The 27,949-nt window shown below is 37.7% G+C and overlaps 1 protein-coding gene across 2 annotated transcripts in view; it reads left to right on the forward strand.

Moving 5' to 3' along the window:
- kiaa1549lb (KIAA1549-like b) overlaps positions 1-27,949 on the forward strand; it is a 68,584-nt gene that overhangs the window by 19,105 nt on the left and 21,530 nt on the right. For both annotated transcript variants that reach the window (XM_044137040.1, XM_044137043.1), the window contains exons 2-11: positions 8,612-8,968; positions 11,876-12,352; positions 12,431-12,546; positions 18,038-18,257; positions 18,506-18,639; positions 19,056-19,224; positions 24,208-24,267; positions 25,999-26,150; positions 26,537-26,708; positions 27,638-27,801. In XM_044137040.1, the coding sequence (XP_043992975.1) occupies positions 8,612-8,968; positions 11,876-12,352; positions 12,431-12,546; positions 18,038-18,257; positions 18,506-18,639; positions 19,056-19,224; positions 24,208-24,267; positions 25,999-26,150; positions 26,537-26,708; positions 27,638-27,801 (2,021 nt within the window). The remainder of the gene's footprint in view (positions 1-8,611; positions 8,969-11,875; positions 12,353-12,430; positions 12,547-18,037; positions 18,258-18,505; positions 18,640-19,055; positions 19,225-24,207; positions 24,268-25,998; positions 26,151-26,536; positions 26,709-27,637; positions 27,802-27,949) is intronic.

Below are 27,949 nucleotides of genomic sequence, written 5' to 3' on the forward strand. Positions count from 1 at the left end.
TAAAAGCATTCAAATAATTTTCAAATGATTAATTTATTTAGTGCAATAAAAAAACAAAAACACATTCCATCCAGGAAAAAGTTTATAAACTGGGCTCACAACGTCAAAATGAAATTATTCTGTGCAGTTTATACAGTTTAATTTTGGGAATATTATTCTTTGGGCATTGTGTACTTCCTTCCATTTTATTGTTCCTTTAAGTTATTTTCAAATTACTTTCAAATGCTAACCTAGTTATGACAAAAACCTACCCAAATGTTCATTGAAATGTCAAAGTAACAGTTATTTGAAGTTACTGGTTTAAATACTATACGAGCTTAAATCTAATAGCATAAATATGGGAAGCAGTAAGTGCTTCCAAGCTGAATCTGGACCTCCTCATGTTCAAACACACTTTCACGTGTCCTTTTCCAGACCAAACCAGTCACAACTGAGCCTGCTATGTAGGCCAGGTTGATACAATCAGACTGTACAGTTGTCACATGTTCATTGCAGTTATTTGTTATATATCTTTCCAGCTGTCAACCTTTGTACCTTTCAGGTTTTTCCTTCTGCCAAAGTACCATTTTTGAAAACAAAACAAAACAAAACAAAACAAAAAAAGACTTTTACAGTATAGGGCATTTGTGTTGGCCTTTTTCATCATTTGCTGTCACTATCTGTTGCCTTTTCTCAACAGCCTGGCATGTGAAATGGCTGCTGTAATTTCCCAGCCCATCACCGCCCCGAGCATGGAGTGACGCTTCTACACTTGTCGCCTGTTCGCTTTGATATGTATGGCTCCATTAGACAGCCGTTGGCTCTGGTTTGACACAGCCTCCTCTCTGTTCATTTATCAGAAGATATCAGGAAATAGGTACAATGATTATAGAATTCCTGCCTCTGGGAGCCCAGTTTTGTGAACAAATATGTATCTTATTTCTTGCAAAATGATGAGAATTACAACATTTAGATAAAAAAAAAATAAAAATAAAACACTGCTGAAAGAAATGAAATCTAATGCATAGATTTCATTTCTGTGAAATTTCCATGGTGAGTTGCTACCTTTTCTATTATCTCGTGATTGAGAGGCCAGCTTTGCCTCTGGACATGGTGTAGGATGTAAAAAAAATCTTATCTTTACTGATCTGCAATCGCCTGAAGAAACTCTCTGAGGCTTCTGACTTTCAGTCATCATGTCTGGCTCAACGAGGTTCCCTGGATCACTGCAGTCATCAAAAGAATGTTCTGCTCAGACGTGCTCCTACATGTTTACACACAATACATCTGTACAGATCAGAGTGTTTGTTGATGGAACACAGCTTGTTTTACTCACCAAAGCCTGACAGATTTTCATTTTATTGGTGAGGACTAACTTCAACCTTACTGTGTATCGATTTTGCGTGAGGTAATTAAGTAGGAAATGTTTTATCAGATAAACAGGTGGTCACTTAGTCAAGTCATAAAGAATATAAAATTCTGTCCTTGCCTAAACAGCAGAAACTTGTGCAAGGCTATTTTTTTTTTTAATTGAGTCTTGTTACTGAGAAATAAATGATGAATTTACTTCTTTCATCACCTGGAAAGACTACTCATTATCTAGGGTCTCTTTCATTGAACCCAAAGCAGAAAGAAGAACACTCATCTTTTATATTTATGTTCTTTTGTATGCTGGGTTCTCTTGCCATTCACCAACACAAGCATTTTTTACTGGTTTTGTTCAAATTCTCCCTAGGTGTGTTTGTGCATAGTTGTTTGTCCTGTATGTTTCTGTGTTGCCCTGCAACAGACTAGCGACCTGTCAAATTGCTTTTGCGTCTTTAATTATCCTTAGCAGCTTGATGCCATTTATAATTTTTTGATAATTTACATAATTGCTGACCGCTCAGGCTGAACAGTGGTGTGGCCTTGCAGCAAGAAGTTTAAACATGTGATAGAAATTGTGGAATTACATAATCCCTCCATGCTGACCTTTGTTCCTCTGTAGTCGCTGAACAGCCTGTGAAATCAGATATGTGTTCACTTACCTGAGCCCGGAGAGAATGCGGATTTTGTCGCTTCCTAAAAAAGGCTTTTGGCAAAAGCCAAGAGTTAGAGGACTATGAGTGTCCTGTACTCAGCCAGTACCGGCAGTGACAAACAAGAAGAGACTCTCAATGGGATGATTGGTCTAATGCACCACACAGAGGTGCAAATACAGGAGGAGATGATTGTAACATTTATTTTAGAGAGCACAGTGTACCATTCATAATTTCATGACTAGGCTCATCCTACTTGACATGACCATGCCTGCTTAGATGTTTTTTTTTTGCTTTTATATGACTGAAACAGGTAGAGGGCTCCTTGTATTTGAAACATTTAAGAAAGGATGTCTATAATATGACCAGAATACAATATATATATATATATATATATATATATATATATATATATATATATATATATATATATATATATATATATATATTTTTTTTTTCCACTGAAACCCAAATAATTTGAGTTGGAACATTGGAACACGGGCAGCAGAGAACATGCTCCATAAACTGTAATAGGAGTGGACATGACTGCAACAACATAAGCCTTAATAACTAGAGTGTCCTGAGCTGCTTCAGCACTGGAGTCACTCTGTTGACTTGTCAGGCTGAAAAAGTGCCTGCATGTTCATCTGGAGGGAAAGGAAGACGGGGCAGGAGAAAGAGAGAAAGATGGTGAGAGCAGCTCTTCCTCTGAGTCACTGTTCTGTTTGCTGTTACATAGTTTTTTTTTCACTTACCCCATCATTAATAAAACAATGCATGCAAAATGGGTTAATTTAGACAGAGCATTTACATTGATTGATTGATTGATTTGACCACTGCCGAGCTTTTTTCGATCCGAAATGTCCTAAGCATTAGCAACAGTAAATTTCAGGCCAAATGTTAATAATTTGCTACCATTAGAAGCCGCATGTAAAATTTCGTAACAGATGAAAAACAGAACGGTTATAAAACAGTGTTCCCAGATTTGATTGTCGCACAGGGATGTAACTGAAGTTGTTGAAATAACAATTATTAGTTGTGGCCTTCAAAATATGAAAATTTATGGAAGTGTGGAGGAAGAAAACCATTGCCAAACTACAAATCTAGTGACTTGTGAATGATAAATCCAGTGATGCATGACCTGACAGAAAATCACCACCAAGCTAAACACACTCTGGGTTTGAATTCGGGGTTCTTTGTGGATGGAGTTTGAATGTTCTCCCTGCGGATGTGTGGCTTCTCTCTGTGTACTCCAGATTTTTCCCACAGTCCATAACATGAATTGTTCTAGGTGTGAGTGCGTACATGTTTGTTTGTCTTTTGTTGCCTAGTGATGAACTGGTGGTCTGTCCCATGCCTGTTGCCCAGTGGTGGAATAATGATGGAATATTTCTGCTTCTAGATGCGTAAAGCTGGTATTGAAATGCTTCAAATGGTGTGAAACCCTGTTGGCAGCAAATACAGTTTCTGCACAGAGTTGTCTGAAAGTGGATTCATGGAAATGCACACAACACTTTTCTTTTTTCCGTGCTCTACTTTGTGATGGCTTGTCAGATAAAATTCCCAAAAAACTGCACTCAGGTTGAGTGTTCATAAAAACATATGTAGAAAAATGAAAACGTTCAGCCTGTGTAACATACTTTACAACTATCCTGTTGGCCCATCTCAGCCACAACCTGCAGGTTTTTCTTCTCCAAGCTTGAAACCAGATGAAAATGCATACGTTCAGCTGCGTTTTTTTTTTATAATTTCAAAAGAACAACAGCTCAAAGCAGTTGTGTGTGGAACTCCTTTTCTATACGAGCCAATGCGTAAAATATACTTTTCAGGCACTTTCCATAAAAATAATAATAAAAGAAAAAGAAAACAGCTTGACCCGGACTCTTCAGCGTGTTTCTGTGCTCGCAGCGGACCGTTAGGCTACTATTTGAATTATACTGCCTTGTTTACTGTTTTCTGCACATGAGAGAACAAAAACAGCTCAAAGCAAAAAGAAAGTGTGTGCATAATAAGAGTGGAGCAGTGCAGGCCCCACTAGTGTCACGTCTGCGCCCTGGTAGCACAAAGATAATGCTGCCAGCAGAGGGGGGAAAATCAGTGTGAAAATGAGGTCTGTGGTTTGGGCCTGCTGGTTCAGTGTTTCCCAACTCTGGTCCTCAAGGCACACTGCCCTGCAGGTTTTAGGTATTTCCTTGCTTCAGTCCAGCTGATTTCAATTTATGACTGATTAACAGGCGTTTGTTGTACAGCAATCAGTTGAATCAGGCACGTTAGAGCAGGGAAAACTCTACAACAGGCCTTGAGGACCAGGGTTGGGAAGAAGAAAGTTTTAAATACAAGGCAGGGTGATAGAGCCTTCTTTTTATTTTTATTTTTTAAAAGTACACTAAAACCAAGTGTTTTGTAATGAAATGACCTATCAAATATTAATTTCTTTCTGGAGCCTGTGGTAATGGGTGTTGTGTTAAGAGTAGAATGGATATTTGTATTTAACGGTGACCAATATTTCCTGCACATAACAACTCTTTGTTTCAATAACAGATGCTCATCTGTGTGAATAATTTTTGACACACTTAATAAAGGGTTCCACTGATATAAATAAGAGCAATTGACCGAATATATTTACAGGCACTTTTAAATCAAAACTTAAGACAGTTTATGTGTCCCTGCTCAAATGAAAGCTGACAAAAGTTGGTGCTTTTGAAGTTTACTTTGAATTGATTGTTTATCTCAAGATACTTATCTGTTCAATGACCAACATTTACATTAATATTCAAGTCTTTGATTTTATTGCAAAGGTAAACAGATGAAAAGCAAATACATTTTTTTATGTATATAAATTTAATCTCTTCAGCATCTATTTAAATGAGAAATAACAGAGAAATATTCCATTGAATCTTTGAATTATATTCTTATTCTTGTTCTCCATGTTTTTGTCAATGCATTTTGGTATTTAACTTGAAGCAAAGCTCAGCTTAAATGCACTTCTGTTCTAATTTGCTTTATGGTTCCTGACAAAATTATTATTTCCATTTTTTTTGTACATTTTGTGACTTCTTTCGCTTCAAACAGTTCCCCTGCAGGATTGCCCTGTATTGGCTACATCAGTTTTCCATTCAATTCTGATTTGCCTTATTCCTGGAGAAATGAGGCAGATCATGAGGCCATTGGACTGGTGTGTCCAGGGTGATGTGCTATGTTAATTTTCTTTAACACAATCTTTTGCCTGTGGACAAAGAGGCTCAGTTTTGGAAGCATCTGACCAGAGCACTTTGACTGTCAGGCCTGCCAACATGGGTTGTGGACTTTTAGCTTTTTGTACTTCCATAAAAAAAAAAAAAAAAGATTTATGAAGTTTGCAACTAATAGATGTTTTGTCAACAAATTCTCTCATTGCAGTTGTAAATCTCTGCAGGTCCTTACAGTAGCCCTCTGGACTGCCTCTATGATTAATGTGCTCTTACTCCTTGGCCACAAGTTTGTAGCTACAAATATTGTTTTATATCCTCATGTCTTCCTTGGTCTTCACCTGTTTGTTCAAAAATCTTCTCTGACTCTTGAACTACCTTTGTAGAAAAGCTGTATCTATACAGAGATTCAATTTTTACAAGTGGACATTATTTTCTTATTAGGTGAAATAAGAAAATAATGACTGCCCACACTTTTCCTTAGGAGTGTAAAAGTAAGAGGAGTGTAAAAGTGAATGCATGTCACACTTTTGAGATTTATATCTGTAAAACCTTGTTAATTCACTTTAGCTAAACTGTGTTGGTGCAACAATTAAAATTCCACTGTTTTCATTTAGTGTGTTCACTGTAAAAAAACACAAAAAAACACCAAAACATCAACATAAATACTTACAGTATTATTGTGTTTTAATACATTTTAAAGGCAAAAACAGTTATTTATATTATTTTTTGTACCTGCAAACTTAGAAAGAAATTTGATTTTCATACTCAGAGAGCCTGAGTTCAATCATGTGTCACCTCTTATTAATTTCTCTTTAATTCCCAGCTCATCATTTACTTCCTCCTCTCTCCTTTCATCTGCACACCTTGTCCTTTTGTATGCTGCTGAGAATGTCCCCTTACGCTCCGTGCCGTCAGAGCAGGTGGCAAACCACAGGTGAACCTCACACCTCCAATTGCGCTGGCATCTCTTGCATACAGTCACATTTATGATGCCGCTGGGCTTCCTAATTGGCTGTAGAAGACCTCACTGACCTCTTTGTGGCCTTGAAGCGGGACACATGTCCTTTGTTTTGTTAGTGGTCATATTGTGAGTGCGTAATTGTAATTTCTCTTCATATCAACAGCTTGTGAGAACACATTCAACATTTCACAATGTGAAAAGCAATTTCACAATGTGAAAAACAATTTAGCTCTTCACATTTTGACCAATTAGAGATTTATGAAACAAATGAAATAAAGCTGGATCGTCTTGCAGACATTATAAGGTTTCCTCAAACACCATTGCTCATGTCTGCTCAGAAACGGCAGTCGTACATGAGTGTGTGAGCTGCTGCAGTTCAGCGGTGGAAACTTGCTAAGGGGGCGGCAGATGTGACACGACTGCTAAGTTTTAAAAATGGAAGAAAGAAACCCTGTTTGGTCGAGTCGATAACGTGCCACAAATAAGGGCAGCTAAGAGGACGGAAATGGACAAAAGACAAATCCACTTCAGCTGAATTCAGTCTGGTAATCACCACCAGCATCTTGTTGTTGGTTTCTGCTCTCCACATCCATTATGCTACCTATTTCTGAGCTGTGATTTTTGCAAGTGCAAACAGCTTTGCGCCGGGAGTCCTTATTGTGTTTTTTAGGAAGTCAGATTTCAGGTCAGCTTATAGCTGCAACCTTTTGAATAATTCCTTTTGTTCCACTTTAAGGGTTGCCTCTGTTTTCTTTCGTTAGGGAATGCACCACTGTCTGCCCTCGGTATGCTGTCGGGGAATGTCAGAAAAATGCATTTACTCCCCAAACCTGGGCTCAGAGCAGTGTTTATGAAGGTCTTAACATTTGCACAAGGAAAAAGAAATATTTCAATTGTTCAGTGCACCAGAGAAAACAACTTAAAGTAATATTTTATTTTGTAGAAGTATTTTTGTAACAATGTAGAAAAGCCTTGACTACAGCTTTGAAACATTCCCCATAAAGACAAAAATAAGAAATGAACAAAGTGAGTAGCATACTTAATAGAAGAAAAACTGAATAAAATGAATACTATTTGATTTTTTTTCTGTTTACTTGAGTGCTTGGTCAAACCCCAAATCCTCCCTCAACATAGCAGTGGTTAAGCAAAAATACCTGCCAGCCTTGAGTAACACATCACCTTTGTACCTTACAAGTTTCAGTGCTTGTCTCTGTGTGTGTGTGGGTGTGAAGGGGAGTAGATGAGCTGCTTTTGCTTTGCCCACTGTGACACTTGCTTGTTAATTTGAAAATCCTTCGAGGCAAAATGTTGTGTACATACAGTAAGTAAGCAAACTTTATGCTGGCATTAACTGTCAAGGTTAAGGCAACACGATGTGCTAACCAGGCACTTTTTTTATGCACTGACTTCTGATTTTATTTTTTATTGAGGACTATAATAGAAACAAAATCACTGATGTTACCTTTGTTTCTGTTCAAAAAATTGGGAAAAGAAGAGCTAAGGGGACTTACAAAATATTAACTTACCAAAGTTTATATTTCTTGCCTTTTTTTGATTTCTACTAAAGTTAAAACAAATTTCCTCAGAGATCATGTTGTTTATTGACATATTTAAATGCTGGAATATGTAAATGTTTTTTATTTTCAGAAAAAGGTCACAGTTAATCAATGTAAAATTGACTAGTTTTGATCTGTGGTTGTTATCTGTTACATCTTTATTGAGAAATATCGTAATATAATTTAGTCAGTATACGCGGTGTAGGTAACATTAAGATTGTGACAGTGCTGCAGAACTGTCCTTTTTATTAAATCGAGTCCTTAGTTTAGATCTTTATTAACCATTGACTGTCATCCTCAGTGCTCTCTATGTAATTGTTGACCAATTTGAGTTTGTAGCATTTCGCCCCATCCTACATGGTAAATGGTAATTGACCTGCATTTGTTTAAAGCTTTACCTCCCTCCACAGCCACTCCTACTTCCATTTCATGCAACTCACAGCAAACCCTTTGGTACACATGTGACAATTTCTTTCTATTTAAGTATTTTCATAAATCAAGGTTATAGCCATTTAAATGCTTAGATCTAATGTATAATTTAATACAGTCATATAATTTCTGAAAACTTTGTATTACACTTCATTTTCAAAAGAATGTGCAACCTTTGACTGACAGGTAATTATTGCAGTAATCTAACAGCATTTCCTGGGAATTTACTATAATTGTGATATAGTTTATTACTTTCCTTTATTGGCTGTCAAAGCATGTTGAGGCCAACCTCTCTGGTGGCATGTTTCCACCTCATGTCCCTGCACAACGAAGTTGGTATTGACGATATATAGATTTCTATGCCAGATAGATGTACATAGTGTTAGTGGTGGATAAGTTGACTCAGAAAATGGCATCTAAATAGGGCTATACATAAAAGTAAAAATAAATAATCTTCTCTTTATGTTCTTTTTGCAGAAAAACCCACCTATGATGCCTCTGGCTCCCCACCGAGGAGCTCCACATTCAGTCCTCATGTCCAACCAATGGCTGAGGTGTCAGCGATGGGGGAGGTGCCTTTCCAAGTGGTTCACCCGGACAGCAACGCAGATGTAGAGGGCGAAGGTTTATCGGGACAGCCGGCTTTTTCCTCCATCCTAACTGTGATGGCAGGAACTGTCAAACATCCAGTGAGCCTTGATCAAAGTAAAAACTTGCCAACTATCAGCAAGGATGAAACACTCACCACCCAATGGCCTTCACATAGTTCCAGCCAAGACTCAGACATGTCCTCCTCATCATCGTCAGTCGGAGACAGCTTCAGAGCACGCTCAGGTCTGGTTTTTAGCCATTCTAAAAAATACCCTACCTACCATGCCTCCAAGCCATTATGTGTCATTTATAGATGGAAAGCAGAACCGCTCATCATTTCAATTTTAACATTGACATCAATGTCGACCCAGCACCATCTTTCTTCTTCGTGCCATCGTTCTTGTTATCTTTATTTTTTCAGTCATCTTCCACTGAGCAGATAAACAAAGCTGTTTCATCTCAGGGTCAGGGGAGTGCGTCCAACACAGCCTGCTTCTCAGATAGAGGTATCAACGTTATTACTTGCTGAGCCTCGGGCTTGGGTAGACAGCTTTAGACCAGCAAAATCCACCTCTTATAGGGTTGGTGACCTACAGCATATGTTGTTTAATAGGATACACAAAACGCCACAAGCGAGTCATCAATGTTCCCAAGTAAGCCCAGCAGAGAAGATAAAATGACAGTCATTTTGTCTTACTTGGGCCAGTGACCAGCACTTTTTATTCTACTCCAAACAATGGTCTGAATCATTTAGTTAATTTATATGGATTCATTCAAAATCTGAACATAAGCCTGAACTCTGCATCTGCTGATAATCTTAAAAACAGCTCTCCAATTTCATCCAATCAAAGGAGTCATGCAGTTCAGAGGCAGCAGGGAGTTTCACATAATCCCACATCAGCACTGCTGTCTGCCCGTGCTAAAGGCTATTCACTTTCTAGTCATGTCACACAGCAGATGTTACACCGAACAGCCTTTATTAGGAATCAAGACAAGACTACAGCTGATAGTCACGCTTTATCCTGTAGAAGTAGTAAAGGCATGTCATCAATCATTTCACATTTTGGTAATCCAACTGTGACACCGGCAACAACCTTCACAACCAGCAAATAGGTTTCTTTTTTGTTGTTTCTCCCAATCTTCATCAGATCGAATGCCTCCCTCTCAAACCACAGCGGCCAAGCCAGCACAAACCCACGTTTCTGTAGCGTCCTCCTAAGAAGATGCATGATCTAACCCTGGTGATTTACTGATGGCAGCAGGTCAAAGCAGTCCCAGACTTCCTGCTATCAATATAAATTACAACCAGGGAGAGATGGCGGGGGCTGAGCTGGGATCTGCTTACATGCCATCTCACCTGAATAACTCACTTTCACTTACTCAGCTGAGACCTGACCCCGCCGACGCTTTCGCCCCCTCAGCCTCGTCCACATCAAAGTCAGATGCACTGAGAGATGTTGAGGAATTTGTAACAATAACGGCACTTTCAAGGATGTAGCCCACACAGGCTGGACAGCGCTAATGATATTTACACCCAACAAAAGGGCAAAATCTCCTTTTGAGCAGCGAGTGGATGCAAGGAAAACAACCTGAATGACTGAACATTAAGCAGTTAAATAACAATCATGAAATCTGAATAAAGCCCAATTCACTTGGACTCTATGTGGAGAAGTTGATTTTGGAGCAGACATCCTCAAAACAGCCTCCTAAAATAAAGTCCCTGTTGAGGATCCTGCTTTAACCTCAACTTCTAGAAGATCAGAGAACGAAGATGACTTCCAAGAAAGAAAACAAAATCACATAATGTCAGACATGTCGCATAAAAACCAGTATCCAAAAGACTTCCACTGAAATGCCAAAAGTATTTACGTTACTCCCTTTTTTCAATAGAAAGGAAGAGTTTATGATAATCAGAGATTCAGCATTTTACAAGACAGGGCAGTTGACAGACTTTTTGAAGTCTATCTTTAATGTCTTAAAAAACACCTTTGTTTGTTTGTTTGTTTTTTACACAGACTGTAGCAGAATGTCTTCTGCTAAATTGCCCTCACCTGAAAGATTTGATCGCATATTAAAACCTGTTAAAAGCCCTTCGGTTGAATTCTATGCCAGTTATTCTTCTTCCTCTTTAGCAAAACCCCTCCTGACACTAATGACACAAATTTCTCTGCTGTGAGATCAATCACTAGCAAGAGCAGAGAGGAATCAAATTCAATTTTGAGCCAGCAAAAAAACCATTGCCTTAGCCGCTCCCTTTGCAGTAACTACCTCTTTTAGTGACGGACAAAACAGCGTGAAGACATTGAGTGCTATTTTCAGCTCTGGCAAAAAACTAATGGCTCTGTATACAAAGTGGAAAGCCACCAAGCCAGTTCTGGTTCAAAGCAGTGCTTTTAAAGCAGGAAGCGCGTCTAGCAGCTTTGACAGTGCTAAATCTAATTTAGCAGCAGATGGCTCATCACATGAACATCAAAAACTGGAAGACAAGCAAGAGCATAATATGCATTTTTTGAATTTGGATGATTCAACAGCTGCCACCAGTAGTCCATTTCTAATGTATCTGACCTTTGGAGAGCATGCATTTTCTACCTTTGCTCTAGGGACTTCAGACTATAAGAACTAAAGTCCTGATTTGTCTTTGGCTCTTCCTAGATCTGCCGTGTCTTCCAGTGGACTGTCAGAGTTATTATAGGAACTTCTGCTACATCTGTCTGGAGTTCAGATGTGTCTCTACTCTTTTTTTTTTCTATAACTACTAACCCTGAAATACTATCACAACCTACTCTTCTTGTACTGAGGTATAAGAGCATGAAAGCCCCATATCCCAAGTATGCAATTGACTCGGCTGTTACACTATCAAATATTATTTTAATGCCGAACCACAGAGGTCAGCTTTACTATCTAACCCACTTCTTTCATTCTTATGTCAGTCTCCATCATAGTCAATTGCTTTTCCATCACCTTCATTCTCTCAGTTGTCCTCCTCATACTTATAAAAAATCTCTTCAGTGTTTTATTCAACTAACATATTGTCAACACCACCAAACTTACACCCATCAAAAGTATCATTCCTTTGGTTTTCACCAGCTTTGACCTTAACATTAGGTTCTGATCACTCACAACAAGTGACTGAGGCATTTGTTCTTGCAGAGTCAGAAATGGATGATCTTACAGCTGGAACATCTAAATCAGTTGTGTCCACTTTCCCCAAAGAAAATGAGGTTAGTTTAAGCTCTTCTCAGTCAGAAAGGATAATCCTTTCTGCTGGGCCCATCGAGAACACATCTCAGGTATCACTGGTGACCCCGCAACACGATACCCCGACAGCCCCTGTGAAGCTCACCACAACAACCACATCGCCACCTACAAAACCTCCCACCACTAGCACGCCTTCTCCGAAAGTAATGATGGCGTCGACTACCACGACCACTCTACAGCCCAAACCCGTTACCAGAAGAACCACCACAACCATCAGGACTTATACCAGCAGAAGAACGTTCACATTACCCAACCAAAGAGCAAACCCCCCGAGGGGGGTCACCGCTGTCTTCGTCTCACCTTTCACCACGACCACAGAGGCTCCACAGCCACAGTGCAACATAACTGAGAGGTTATGGGTGAAAACAGGTAAACTCTGGAGAAGAAGAATATTATTTTCTGTCATGCTTTGTTTCCAAATTGACTTTTCTTCTTTGTCTGTTTTAGTTGTGTCAATCTACGTAAGACGGAATAGGCTGGATAGCATTCAGAGGCAGAACTTGCGCAGGGGACTGAGTCAAGGCCTCAGAAAAGCTTTGAATGACACATCAGCCCAAGCACAGGTAAGAATGCTTATTCTACAGTATATAATATGTGTGTAGTTTTATGTGGGTGTGAAAAGGTGTTTGGTGTTTGGCTGCAGAGATTTGTTACATTCACTGATAACACAGAAGTTGAAAGAATCTGCAGATCACACGATTACTGCACATTATTGTGTGCTTACACCAGCCTCCTGTCTCCAAAGTCTTTTTTATTTTTGGTGTTTGTCTGTTAGAGCCCTCCCTGACCTTCCTCATGCAAATGTAAAATGCCTGAGGTAGGGAGAGCGGCAGGAAGACCCCCCCCCTTACCCACTAAACAACAGACAGAGCAACATCACTGATGTACATGACACTGATTAAGTCAGATTTAAGGGGGGGCAGCAGGGATGAAGGCGAGGTTAAACCGTAGCCTGTGGAGGAAGAAGCAAAGGTCAACAGGATGAAGCAGCTTTAAAAAAAGCTTTGGATGTGATTTACCAGATGAATTCACAGAAAAGAAACAGCTCCCATGTAATGGCAGCAGCAGGTTGGGAGTATTTACATTTTTTGCAGAACTAAATCTACTTATGCTGAATTGTTTTTTTTTCACTATTTGAGAAACAGTTGTTCAGTGAAGCAATGGTGAGTTGCTCTTCATTTTACCCTTGCAAGAAAACTGGATGTGTGGAATCATACCAAGGACCCTGATGTAGGCTATTACAGAAGAGATGAAGATTAATATAGAAATTAGGTTGACTGGCTCCCAGAAGACACAGTGTGGTGCCACAAATTTGAGTTACTGTACCAACATTGAAGATGATGTCGTTTAGTTTTTTATGGATGACCAGAGTCACGTCTTTATAAACAATCTACAGCAATATTGCTGGTATTGCAGCAACATTTTGCATACATTGGATTTGGTCAAAAAAGGGGGGAAAAAAAAGATAGATTAAATGAAACCTCTTAGTGTTTCCCCAATAATAAATCCAGTGCATGCACAAAATGGCCTTTGTGTTCGGCAGGGGCAATTTTAGGATCTGACCTTTTGGAGGTGCTTAACCCCCAGCAGGGTTAAGACCCATGAGAAGATATTCATTGGTGCAGTTTTCTAAATCTAACTGCTTATTTACATACATTCACAATCTAAATTAAGAGACATGTTGTCAGTAATTCACAGAACAAAAGAACAATGTTAATTTTACTCAAACATATACTTATAAAGAGTAAAATCAGAGAAACTTAAAATTTTTTCCAGAGGTGTATAAACTCAGTTTGAAACAGAATCTCAAGACCACATCATACTTGCCAACATCTGCTAACATTAATGAGACACAAGCAGCTGTGGAGTGACACACTCCTAGTGTGGTCTGCTCCCCCGGAAATTAAAATAAAATCTACTCAAAACTTTGCATTTCCAGTCATTTGAAAAACATTTTACTTATTGCATAGGATTAATAAACCTAAAACCAGTTTATTATCAAGGTAAACGTCTTTCTATGTACACGGTTTCCATCCTCACCTGAACTTTATTTGAAAATCATTTAGAAATTGCATTACCCTTATTTTTATCTGAACGTTCTGCAGATGTTGGGCTTTTTTCTTAAAACAAGAATGAATGTCCATCTATGAAAAAGTAGATGTTATGAGTCGGGGTTTTACTATTTCAGTTTACAGTTAATGAAGTGGGCCTATCATAGTTTAAGTACCAAACACCTTTCTGTTCTCACAGAAACAGCCTAACATTCTGAACTGTTCTTTAGTTTGACCTTACTTAATAATATATATTACTATATTCGTATGATTTGTGCTTTAAATGGCCACTTATTTTGGCTAGTGCTATTATTTATTAAATATAACCCAACTGAATATCCTAAACAAAGATTCAAACCATAATAATCAACTAGAATCACAATAAGAAACTTAATCAATCATAACTAAATGTTCTGTACCATGTCAGCCTCAGGAGACGATTGAGGATGAAGAGACGCTGATTTATCATACAGCAGCACACTGAGCCACGACGGACACTTTTTTTTGTCTTTCTATGTACACGGCTTCCATCCTCACTGAAATTGTTCAGCTTATAATGCGCGTCGTTTCACTCACGTCTGTATTTTTAAAAGCGTTTTTGCTTCTAAGGACATGGAATCGGGTCGAGGGCGTTTTAAAAAGAAGCGGGTTGATAGCAGCTCACCGCGGCTGCGTAGTGACTGTCTCTAGGCAACCGTGACGGCAGCGTCGGTGCGCGGCGTTCAAGGGGGGCTTTTAGCTCCCGCCACGACAATTTAGCTGACCTGTTTTAGCACCCCTAAAACAGGCCTAGATACACCACTGCTCTCACCTCTTGGAGGGGAATGATTTTATGGCAGGAAAGAGAGCTGATAAGGATTTCAAGAGAAACTCCTAATTCTTCTGCTGCTTCATTAGGATTTGGCACTTGTATCATGAGATAAGTTTTAGTTTAATCTAATTTTAAAATTTGGGAGTCTTCTGTTGCTTTACTTCTAAAGTTCTATGGTTGTACTGGTTAGCTCAGCACAATAGTTAGTTTGTGTAAAAAGGTTGAATACTTCAGGATGTCTGTTTTTACGCTAACAAATCAAAGTCATTGAGTGTACATGGAAATGTTTTACTGCAAGTTTGGGAATGTTTTGTTGGTAAAGGACACATGTGTAATTTAAAAGTGACTCGCCAACATAATACCTTCCTCTTATTTGAATATACAAAGAAATATCTGAAAGCCATCCTCAATATCAAACTACGAGACTGATTTAATGTAGAATCAAGGATATCAGTGTTATCAGTTTTACCTATAGAGTGAGCTGTAATTTAGCTCCTGTTGTTTAATATTTCTGTAATAATTAACTGTATTAGGTGTGAAAAACAATATCCCTCTGTCTGTAATAAGTTGCAGTTAGTGTGGGCAGTGCTATATAATTTTTCGCTCTCTTTTTTTGCATTTCTTAACCCAGAAATAAGTGTTTCTGCCTCTACCTGGCTGCTGACTATGTGAAGCTCATGTTCTCCCTCAGTGTCTCTCAGTCGTCTTGAAAGGTGTTTTGCTTCAGTGCACTGTGGTCACCTCTTTGAACAATGCATGGGTCCTTTATAGCAGCTGATAGCTGGGGAAATTGCCTTTGCATTTAATTACAGACTAAAACGGCTGGGAGGAGACAAATGTGCCGAGCTGATTTGATGAATTAGCTCAATGACACAAGACTAAAGATTAAAAATACTTTGAAGACTTTTGAATTTTTAATGCCAATTTAAAGATCTACTTGTATTTTTTTTTTAAATTTGTTTTGGTAGTTGTTTTATTTTTCCATTTGTCTGTCCTACTCTTCACGAAGGAAATACCGGGTTTGTTCCTAATAGCACCTTCACATGGGTTGATCCTGAGAGGATGAAGGGATGATAAAGAGCTCTATTCATAGAGCTTGTAACAAGGCTGAATTGTGTGGAGGCAGAGACGTAACTTTCAGCTACGGAGACAAGAGGCTCTCAGTGTTTTGGCCTCATCGTCAATGCGGGCTCTTTGATGGGTTTCAATAACAGATGTGAATGGTTCTACCTCTCCTACAAAAACACCTAGATCCATCATCGCTCCCATCCCAGCTTTTATGATGAGGAGAACTCAGGGAAAAGTCAAACTCTTCTGGATAAAACGCATCGAGACTCTGTGTGTAGCTCTAGCTTGAGCACTTAGACACCTGGTCTCATAACAAAAGCCATCTCTTAAAAGACTTACGGAGTTAACAGTCTCCTTATCATGATTTATTTATTTTTGTTGTTGCTCTTTGTCCTTCTCTCAGCAACCTCTCAGTTCTTACCGGTTCTTGTGACACATCTGTATTCTTCATCCACTGTCTTCTCCTCGTATGCTCGTCTGTGACTATCAGAATAGTTTTTAGGAGACCTTGGTCTTTTTATTAGATTTTAACGTTTTCAGATATCATAACTAACTGCTTTTCCTAATTTGATTTGACTTTATTTATTTATTTTTGTATTTGACTAGAGCTTGTATCACGGCAAGAAAAGACGACGTTTGACATAATAGCATTTCCTACAACTCAGGTACTTCATTACATTCTGGTCTAAAAACCCAAACCATTGCCCAGCAGTTGGTTAATTGGTGCTGTGGGAATGTGTTCTATCAGTATTTACTCCACATCTACTCATAAATACCCATAAATATGGATTCTTATGAGTAGACTCCATGAGTAGAGCCCACTTGGATTTGATGGGGATGTAACACCTGGCTACACATTTTTATTCACACTGCAGTTAATACGCTAAAGGCTTGCTTGGATTGAAACATCACAATTTTTCTTCAAAGAAGCACATTTAATAACCAGTACATCGCACATGAAAACCCTGTAGATAACGGCAAGATATTTTCAACTGAATGATGATAGGTTTACTCAATGTATCTATCAGTGTATCAGTGTGTGGCCAGATTTATTCTGTGTAGTCAAAAGTGATAATTTACAACAGAAATTTTGGATTCCACACAGCCTGCAGTATTCTTTCATTTATGTTACATTGGTTGTGAATAGAGGTACCAGCAGTACTGTGGATAAACAGATTCGCACTGGCATTTGGTAACATTTAAGAGACTTGGATTTGATTTTTGTTCCCCTTCTCTCTCTCAAGTTATAGGCGCATACATTTTGGTGTAAAATTTGTATGTAATGTTGGGTCAGTATCCACAGTAAGTTAATAATGAAGCTGAAAATTTAACTTCCTTTCATTTTGCCACAACTGTGATTTTCCAACTCCATTTTATTTGTTGATGTTTTAGAATTAGCCTCTAAAATATCCGATAATGTAGACTGCACAATATATGACCCTGAACAAGGAAATTTTAGACCTCAGCAGAATACAATGGAGCCTCAAACTGTTAACATTCAAAATGATTTATTTGGTAATAAAAACACATCAAATATCACCACAAGAACAGCATATCCAGAGTAAGTGATGGTGGTAGTTGCATCATGACTTGGGTGTCTTTTCTTCAGACAGAGCTAAGGTTTTTAATCAGAATGGATGATTCAAAATACAAGTTTGCATTAATATGCTTTAACATTTTGATCTAGTCAGGTTTTGATTCTAGTTGTTTTATTTTAATCTATAGGTTTTAGATCTGTACCCTTGTCAGTAAATGGTAAACAATCATGTTTGAGTAAAATCATAGCAGTCATTTTTTTCCATACAAATCTTCCCTCTGAGTTTTTATTATTTTACTGATGTGGCAAGAGAACTTTAGACAAATCCCATTTAATAATAGAGTACGTCTATACTATAACAATCCTTAAGATAAAGAATCCTTTCAAAGTCGGGAATCACAGCTGTGCCTTCTACGCTGCCGGCACATTTTTAACTTCATTTTTAATTTTATTAAACTATTGAGCTGTTGTTCAACCTAACGAAGGGACACTTCACCAACTCATATTGCTTACATAAGTAGCTCTATGTGAATTATGTCTGGTATATCTGTAAACAGCCGTCTCCTGTTTTTTTTTTTAAATCTCAGGTGGAGACGGTTTTTGGCTCTCCCAACATGACGGTGGCCTATCACGTGACAGGAGGGGAGACAGTTTACCCTCCCTCTGTAGTAGCAGAGGGTTTGATGTCCTACGGCCGTGATAAGCTGATTGCAGACCTGCGACAGTACCTCCCCATGGTGACAGCCCTGCCTCTTCCTGTTGCTCTGTGGAGATCCAGCCCCGCCACTGGCTTCCAGCTGAAAACAGGTCAGCCAACTCTCACTCAGGGTGAAAACAAGCGTGTCACAGATCAGCTTGAGACTTCATAGTGTTTTTTTCCCCCCTGCTGTGACTTTGCCCTGCAAAGAGAGAAATGCTTATTTGTCACACCACATCAGAGACTGAAATGACACAATGCATGGGCGTAAAGTAAAGTTTATAACCATACACAGTACATCTGAACTAAGTTCTAGCAGCCCATGAAGTCTTACATTGTGCCATTCTTTGTGTTGCAGTGTTGCAGTTTGTGGGGGCAGGTGACGACCCCCGATCCTGTCGCTTCTTACAAATGATGGAACACAGACTCGAGAAGGTGTTTTCTGAGGCGCAGGCCAAAGTTCTCAGCGCTAAAAGCCGACTCGGAGTTCAGGTAATGCAGTGACCTTAATTTGCCTGGGCTGGGCTCCTCTGCTACTGTTAGTCATCTGGCGTTTTATAAGATTTGGCAGCTTCAAACAGATGCAAATTGCTCGCCATTTGTGCAAAATTCTCCCCTGGTGAATTGGAGTGTTTCTGTTTTTTTTCACCAGCTGCTTTTCAGATGTATGGTAATTATGCCAGTGAACCACTGTTGGTACTAATTGTAATGTGCTGCCACATTAAAGTGCACCACGTATTAAAGCTAATTTGACACTGTCACGTTTAAATAAAAAATATGCTGCACTTTTTCCACTGGCTTTTATAGCTAACTGTTCTGTTGCTTTCCATTTCCTTCTGTTGTTTCCTATGTCTGCATCTTGTTTTCGTGCTAAACTGATATCTGGGATGTTTTTCATCTTTTCCTAGATTCTGAGTGTTTCTCAGACACCAGGCTCTCCTGCTGTGTCTTTAGTCTACACTGTAAAGAACGGGACTGTATTTCTTAATGGCACAGTTGCCTCCAACCTTCTTGGTCAGTTTTCTGCTGAGCTGGTGGGCTACTTCCTCTTCTATCCTCCTCTTATTGTTGCTGAGCGTAAGTTGCGTTTTTTTTTTTCTACTCTGAAATAAATGTATTAATACCAAATTCTGCTGCTGCAAAGAGTGCATGCATTTTATTAGGGAGAGTTTCCTTGGCAGCCTCAAATCTATTGTGTTAATTTAGAGAAAGGTTTTATGAGCTGTGGTCCACATGGAGCCTCTCAGTCTGTCTTGTAAAGTGCCCGTCAGCCTAAATGACTGCCGGTTTCCAAGTGATCCCGTGTTCTCGACTGTTCTGTAGCGTTTGAAGAAATATTCAGTCTTCATCTGTTTAAAAGTGCAAAGATAAATAAGCAGTGACAGGAATCAGCAGGAGACTAAACAGTAGTCCCAGTGGGAGTCCAATGTGTCTCCGCAAAAAGAAATACAACAGGCAAAGGTCTAAGATAAAAAAAAGAAAAAAAGAAAAAAGAAGCAAGTAGTGGTTGGATGCGATTAAAAGAATCTAATTAATAAGAGACTTTGTGTTTAGCTAATTGTGATTAATCAATTTTTTTTTCAAAAAGTAATATATGACAAAATAAGAAAAGTTATTCAATTTGAGCAAATGTTTTTTTGTTTTTTTTTAAGAATGAGTTCATAATAGTCATAAATGAAAAATAATATATACCCTAACAAAGGAATCTCTCTTGGTTTATTAAAAACTGGTATGTTGTAGTTATCCTGTGAGCTGTGGCTCTTCCTACATTTGAGATACAGCTGCTGTTACATTTTCTTCATATGAAATTAATTTCTTTCTTAACATTCCTCTCCAAGGAGTATAAATACAGTATTATTGCTTAAAAGGTGGAAATAAAAACCAAAGATAAAACATCTGGATTGAGAGCTCTCTGGCATGAGATATGATCACATTTTCATCTGATAGTTTTCTCATCAACCACAGATATTCTCTAATTTTAGGTTTTAAATGTTGAAGCTCCGTAGATATAAAATATGCTCTGAAAATTTTTTTTTTTCCACTTTTCCTTTATTGTGCACTGTTTATTCATTAACTCTCTCATCAAGTGGTACTCCTCTCATTTTCATTTTCGACTCTAGTATAACACTCTCTTGCCCTTTTACATTTGATATTTATTATTTAAACACTGCGTCATTTTCATTTAAAAAGCACATTAACGCAATTTTAAAAAAAAATAATCTTTTTTTCTGTAATTAGTTTTTCAAAGTTAATGCTTTATATTACCAACTCTTAAAGCGAGACATCATGAATGAATACATGGTATATTTCTATTGCACTACATTTGTCTACATATCTTTTTTTTTCTTTTTATCAAGAATTTCTACTTGTTTTAGTTTAATAATTTCAGTAAGATGCTGTTAAAATTTTAAATGTTTTCAGTAATTGTTTCTTTTTCTCATAAAGACTTTCCTAATACTTTTGGTTAACATAACAGCCAGGCAATCTTGATAAGCTATTCAGATTTTCTATTACAAACTCTGTAGGCTAGCTGTTGAGGTGCATTTCTTGCAAAAAAAATAAAAAATTTGTTGGGGTTCGATTAAAACTTTAAATAAGATAATTTCAGGGTCTGTGCCTAATTAATCGCAATTAATCGCATTCTAATAGAAGGCTGTATGTTGACAAAATAAGCAACATTTTCAATTTAAAAACCCCTTTTTTTCTGCCAAATCATTGAATGAATCAGCAAATGAGCTCAACAACAAATATATTACTCTTTTTAATCTATTATTTAGCTTATTCAACCATCAATGTTGGTTGAATAAGCAATCGTTGTGATGTCTGTTCTTGCTGCAGCATGTGCTACGTTGTGATTATATTTCGGATGCTTTGACGCTGTTTTCCCCACTAGCAAACAATAGTCGTTTCCAACATCCCATCAAATAGCAAAAATTAACCGCCAATGGGCCAAGAGAAGCGGGTTGGTAATCCACTGCTACTGTTTCCAGCCAGAACCTTTGCATGTAAAAAAGAACCCTGATGCAAATAATTACTTAATTTTATTTTTTTTAATATGTTAAAATATATGTGATTAATTAATTTAAATTAATGCCTTGAAGTCCCCACTGTAAAGAAGTCAGTCTCCCAAACATATTTACCTTAAATGAACCTCCTCTGGTTTGGCTCTAAGGTTTCCCATCATGCCGGTGAGCTGTGCTCAATGCTGCAACCTAGATACACACTGAAACTCTGCTTATAGTTTGCCCTCTTTTGTGGTAAAATGTAATCCCGTATTTATTAGCTGGCCTGATAAACTAAAACCTATCTCAAGTGCTGCCTGTATTTTCCCCAGCTTTTGCTTGATAAAACTGGACTTTTGCTATGTGTAGAATAACGCTCAAAATCACGAAGGACTTAATGCTTGAGACATTTGAGCAGCATGAGTCACAACCGAGACTCGCTTTCCTGTTATACCTTGCGGCTGATCACAGCCTTGAGAGCATTTTTTTTCTGCCTCTGGCAACAGACAGCACTTGGAGCAATGTGTCTGTCACATTCCTGTGACAGATGTGATATTTCGAAGAAATGACCTGAGATGGTGTCTTTAGAACTGAGACTTTCACTGAGCAGATTGGTGGAACGTCTTATTTAAGTCCAGTTGAAACAAACTTTTGCCAACTTCTGACAAAAGTTGATGTTGAAAATTATGAATGCTACAATTATTTGTCACATAGTTGAAGGGGAAGCTGTTGTGCAAAATGAACATTTTTAATGGTTGAATATTTTTACCACTTCACATCCATCATGATGCAAACCTCAGATGCTGGTTTGCATCATGGTAAAAAAAAAACAGGCTAATTTTGTCGTTTCATGTTTGAGTCTGCTTCCAGGCAGAAAATCTATAAAAACAATGTCTCTGAGACTTTGTGACTTTGCCAAAACTGAACAAGAAAGATGCTGGATGCTGGATGCTTTTAAAACATGCAGATGGAAGCATGTTCATCACATCCAGTGCCTATTTCTTTACATCAGGTTGTAGTTGTTCTTTCTCAAGCCACAAATAAAACTGAAAAAAAAAAATCTCTGTTACCATCATTTTGAGTAACAGAGAACTGGAGGCTTGATAAAACATCTTTGTGTTGGAAACATTATGCTGTAGATTATAAAAGTTTGTTGAACGGTGCATCCGCTTGAATGATTTGGAGATAACAAGCTTTAATCAAAATTAAAAATGAACAAGATCATAAAATATAATCTTCACAAATATACTAATAGAAGAAATACAAACAAGAACTCTGAATATTTCTTTTCTTAAAAAAAAAAAAAAAAATTGAAATCAAAATCAAAAATATTAAGAGACAGTTATTTGCAATAAGGAACAATTAACTTATTGTATATTTTGTAGCTAAACCTATATTGTATTGTTTTATTATTTCCCCTGGCTCTCTAGAGAGAATGGATAACATTCGTCAGGATTTAGAAACAAGTTTATTTTTAATCGGTAATGTTACTTTAAATAAAATGTGTTTATCTGAAAGCATTTTATTTCTTGATTTGCAGCTGGCAGAAATATTTATGCTTGATTGCTATGAATCTCTACTGGGTCTTACTAAAAGTAATCTGGAGTTTATCACTCATCATTTACTGTCTTGGTTGTGTATTTCTCATCACAGTAGATATGTGATCTATTTGCAGATGGGGGATAAGCAGCTCAGCCTGGTAGATAAAATGTGGTTGCATAAGTTTTCCTTGACTTTATGAGATGAGTGTGTGGAATCTGTGGTGGATTATTAGAGACAGACAAGAGAAGAAGATAGATATTTATTTAAAAACATATGGAGGTTTTGTTTTCCAATCTGAGAAGAACAGAAGGTTAGGATTTGTTGCCGAAATTCAATCTGGAAATATTTTTTCTTATGATCTTAATTTTTAGTTTATTTTCTGGTTAAATGGAGATAAATTGGACGTCTGATAGAGCCAAAATGAAGAGCCTCTTTAGTTTCTTTTGTACTTCGTTGGTGAAATTAATCTGAAACATTTGGTTAACCACAGATCCATTTCGTTTTCCAAGCAAAGAGATGAAGACACACTCTCCTGAAAAAGATGCAGGAACTGACATAGAAAGAAACTCAAACACAAATGAAATACCACAAATACTTTAGATAACTGTCATCATTTATTGTGCTTGTTTTTGCTGTACCTTAACCATTCATAATGTTCTCCTCTACATGGGTGGCACAAGCATATTCTGCCAGACATTGCTCCCTCATTTCAAAATCATTTCTGCTGGGAATTTTTGTCTGCAATTAAAAAGCAATTATAGGTGGAAAAGGAATGTTTTAAAAATTGTTTTATGGATCAAAATACATTTTTTTGCTTTTAAAAAAAATATATATATATATCCTAAAGCCCTTTAATGGTTTATTCCCCCGCCACTTATTGTAAACAGTTTGATTTGAATCCTTGTCTCTGATGATCCAACTAAGCTTGCCTACAGCAGATTTTGCTGACAGTTTTTCCAACCTCTCTATTACCATTGCTCTTCTTCTCACCCTTTCGCTCCCCGCCCATCTCCCCCTGACACGCCTGAGTGTGCACTTATGCAAGTCTGCTTTAAGAGGCCACTGATGCAGCATTCCCTCCAAGCCCCACCGGCACAGGAGCTTAATCAGGCAGGAAATACATGTAAAAGAGTACAGAGACAACCAGAACTCATACGACTTTAAGCACATCGTCTCTTCTCTATTTGTCTGATATTCAGAGATAACAAGGCTTTGAACAGATATCTCAACCACAGACAAGACAAAAAAAAAAATGGGGAAAAGTGTAAACTGTTGCCTACCCTTGTGATGTTTCTGGAAATTTTGACAAGACTCTTTCTCAAACACAAAATGTGTGTCAACCATTTCATCTCAGAGACAGGGTAATCAAAGCCATTTAAACTATTCCAAATGTTTCCTTTTAATCACTCAAATCGAAGATGTATCACTTGGCATAAGAAAAGCTTTATAAAGTCAAAGTGCACAAGATAAAAGCTTAAAAAGAGGACGTTATGCTAATGTTTCTTTGTCTTTGCAGCACTTGAATACCACAATCTGAACACGTCTGTTGAAACCAGAGACTTCTGGGTAGTCACAGGTAAGGATGTCATTGCTCTAATTGGGTAAAGAAAAAAGTCATCTTCTGAAACTGAAGTGTCTCAAAGTGCTTTTATCAGGCATGCATCCATTATTGAAGCAATGTTGTAGTAATTATATGATGGAATTAATGCATAATTTGTTAAAACTTGAGAAACGTCTGCTTGTGTTTATTATATTTTTTTTCACTTTGGTCTTAACTTACATTTAAAACCAGAGTTATATATATATATACATTTGGCACATGCAGGTTTAAAGTAACTTTTCAAATTGAACAATGTTTCTTCTTTCTGCAAATGATATGAATATTTTGGATTTTTCTAATTATATAATTACAGGATGTAGCATACTTACATGATATTTAAATTAATTTGAGCAAATGTAAAATTTATTATTTTTTATTTGATTATTTTAAATATTTTAATTTAATTTAAATATTCTCCTTTGGGAGAGTGGTGTCTAATCTTCTATTGTATCTTCTATTGTTCCAAAATAATATTATCAATGAATAAATCTCAATGTTTGAATGCATATTTGTACGTTGGCTTCAGGTATGAGTCTGTCAGATCAGATTTTGTGGCTCTCAACCTGCACATGCTGCAATATTAGGCTGAGTCATTACAAGGTCAGAACCGCCGTAATGAGATTTATTCCCACCCAGCGAGACATACAACAAACAGAAATGCTTTTTCAGTTTTTGATAAAGTGGAGCACCTGTGTGGAGGTTTCTTTCTTTCTTTTGTTTAGCATTATTAAGAAAAGTACAAAAGAAAAAAAGAAAAAAGAAATAAAAAAAACTTTATTTTTCTGTGCCAGCTTGTCTTTTTTTACTTGTTAGATTACAACAAATTCATAGATTTGAACAGACCTTTGAGCATTAAATTATTAGATTTGAACACATTTTGGTTTCTTAAGATACATACTTGCTTAAAAGCTTAAATTTCAAACATATATTATGCCAATTTTATACATTAATTTATATATCTTTTATTGCCACAACATGATAGTCTGGGAGAATATGGCATCTGATCCACATATCCTAAGTCTTTGGAGATAAAGCTCAACATTTCTTCTTTAAGATAATTTTTTAAAAAGTTAGATTCTTGCTTAGGTTTTAACTCCTTGGTTGAATTTGGTAAATGATTTTGATGGTAATGAGAAAGTTTTCAGAGATTCAGATAATGCCAAAATAACTGGAAATGTTTATAATTAAGAGCATAAATCGCATGTTATATGGCAACAAGTCAATGCATATAGGAACCTAAACATAGTAAAGACGACTTGTTAAGTTAAATCGAATATTAGAATGGAGAAATGAGGAATTAAGGCAGTTCTGTAGTCAAAACTAGGCCCAGACCTGTCCTAGTAAAGAGGCATACTTAATAAAAGGTGTTTACTGATCCAGTCTCCCAGCTGAATGCACATTTGGGGTTTTGCTGTTGTCTTCTGTGATGCAGGAATCAAGAAGTTTATGAAGCATCCACATATCCTAATTCATAAATTCTTTGCAGTACTTATGAATTAGGATTTTCCCCAAACATGAAAACATTCAGCTTATTTTGCTTGTCCCCTTTAAGTTTTCTCTACACATTTTAGGCTGCATAAACCAGAAGGACCCATGCACATTTTTTACCTTCTTCTTGTTCTTTTTTTACTTTTTGCCCTCAAGGACAGTGTTCTATCTGTCTTAACAACCATTTCTCTACGCTCTGCCTCATGACTGAACTTGCAGTGATCCAGGATGTTGATAATGCCAGCCTGGAGGGACAGTACCAAAGCTTTGCCAGTCTAATGGAGCAGCGGTTGGCGGACTTGTTTGTGTTGGCAGGGCAGCAGGGCACTCGTTTTAGACGAGCCACAACTGTGGGCAGCTTCACCGTCCAGGTACTAAAACAGCAGGCATCAGCTTATTTTGTCTTCTCTGATATTTTATCAGACTGCCCTTGCATGTTTAAGAGGCGTCAGTGAAATGAAATTGTTTATGTTGGCTTCTTTCAAATGCTATGAATATTTCATAAGACGTACACTTTGATAAACACTGTTATAACACTCGAGATGAGTACTTGTGGTCAGTGGCTCATAATTAGGGAGCTTCTCAGCTCATCATTTACTAATTGCCCATCAAAACAAGCCAGAGACCTTTCACTAAACAACTGCTCTTAACATTTCAGTTTAATCCTTTAAGCAGAATTGCAAAAAATTTAATTAACTGCTTGACCTACTGTATCATTTCTGATGACTATGGCGTAAGACATAATGTCTTCAAACAGATGGTGAGCATCCGCAGAGTGTCCGGGTTGAAGAATCCAGCAGAGATGACCTACTACGTCCAGCATAATGGGATCCCTCTGTCTGGCACGTCAGCTGCCAAGGTCCTGAACACAGTGGACTCTCAGACCATGGCACTCACCCTGGGCTACTTTGTCCAGGTGCAAGCAGAACGTAAGCATATTTCCTCTCTTCCATGTTTGACTATAAAGAACTTTTTAACAAACCCTTCACAGTAAGGTAAAATGAAAACATGTGATTCACCCTCGGTTTGGAAAGAAGAGCCGGCGCTGGGGTGAAGGGCCTAGAAAAAAGGGTTGCTCTGTAATCTCCTTGAAATGCTCCCAGTGGGACAGTGTTTGTTTGGGGCTGCAGATCTGCTCAACGCTAAGAGGGAAAGAGAAGTGGAGAAAGGGTGCACACACGCAGGGTTTTCTTATAGATTGTAGCCTACAATAGCTGAGTCAGGGTCACTGTATATCAGATTGAGCTGCACGATGTCACTCAGCGAGGGCCACTAATGATTCAGCATGTTTTAGAATGTTGTCTTTTGTTATTGCTTTGAAATGTCTATTCTTATATAATCTTTGCAACTACAGTAATGTCCGGACTATAAGCCACTACTGTTTTTTTCACACATTTTGAACACTATGGCAATAATGATGCAGCCAGTATATGGATGTTTAGCAAGAGAAGAAAGAGACATTGAGAGCGAAAATGAAAGAAAGACTCAGGAAGTGTGTGACAAAGTCATTCTGAAGTTGTTCAATTCCAACACTGAAGAAAGCGACTTTACTAGTTTTAGTGCACAGGAGGAAGATGAAGATAGCAATCAGTGACTGTTCCTGGTAGGCTACTGTCTTTTATTTTGTCTTCTGTATAAATATCTCATGTTACAACATGGATACCTGTGGCCGATACACATGTGTGGGCTATATACAGTATACATTTAAAAAAAAAAATAAGTTATTGAGTGAGGCTGATATGCAGGTGCCCACACTAGTCCTGAAATTACAGCAATTCACTTGTGGACCAAATGTTTCTATCACGATCTCATAGTCTACTTAATTAAGAAACGGTAAAACGTCTTTCTGCTTTTTCAGCTGTGGTCAAGAACCCTCCAAATAACCTCTGGATTATTGCTGCAGTTTTGGCCCCGATCTCAGTGGTAACTCTCATCATTATAATCATCACAGCTGTGCTGTGCAAAAAGAACAAGAACGACTTTAAAGCTGATGCCATTGGTAACCTCAATCCCAGAGCCAAGGTAAGTTTCCCTCTATCAGTCCTCTGCCTTTAGTTATGCAGCTAGTTCTATCAATTTTTATTATAATTATTTGTTGTTTGTTAGTATAAAGTTAATCAGCTAAGAAAATATGCTCTTTTCTGTGTTTTTGTGCTTTGTGTGTCAATGT

This window comes from Gambusia affinis, linkage group LG02, assembly GCF_019740435.1.
Source record: "Gambusia affinis linkage group LG02, SWU_Gaff_1.0, whole genome shotgun sequence".
In the NCBI taxonomy this organism is placed as follows: domain Eukaryota; kingdom Metazoa; phylum Chordata; class Actinopteri; order Cyprinodontiformes; family Poeciliidae; genus Gambusia; species Gambusia affinis.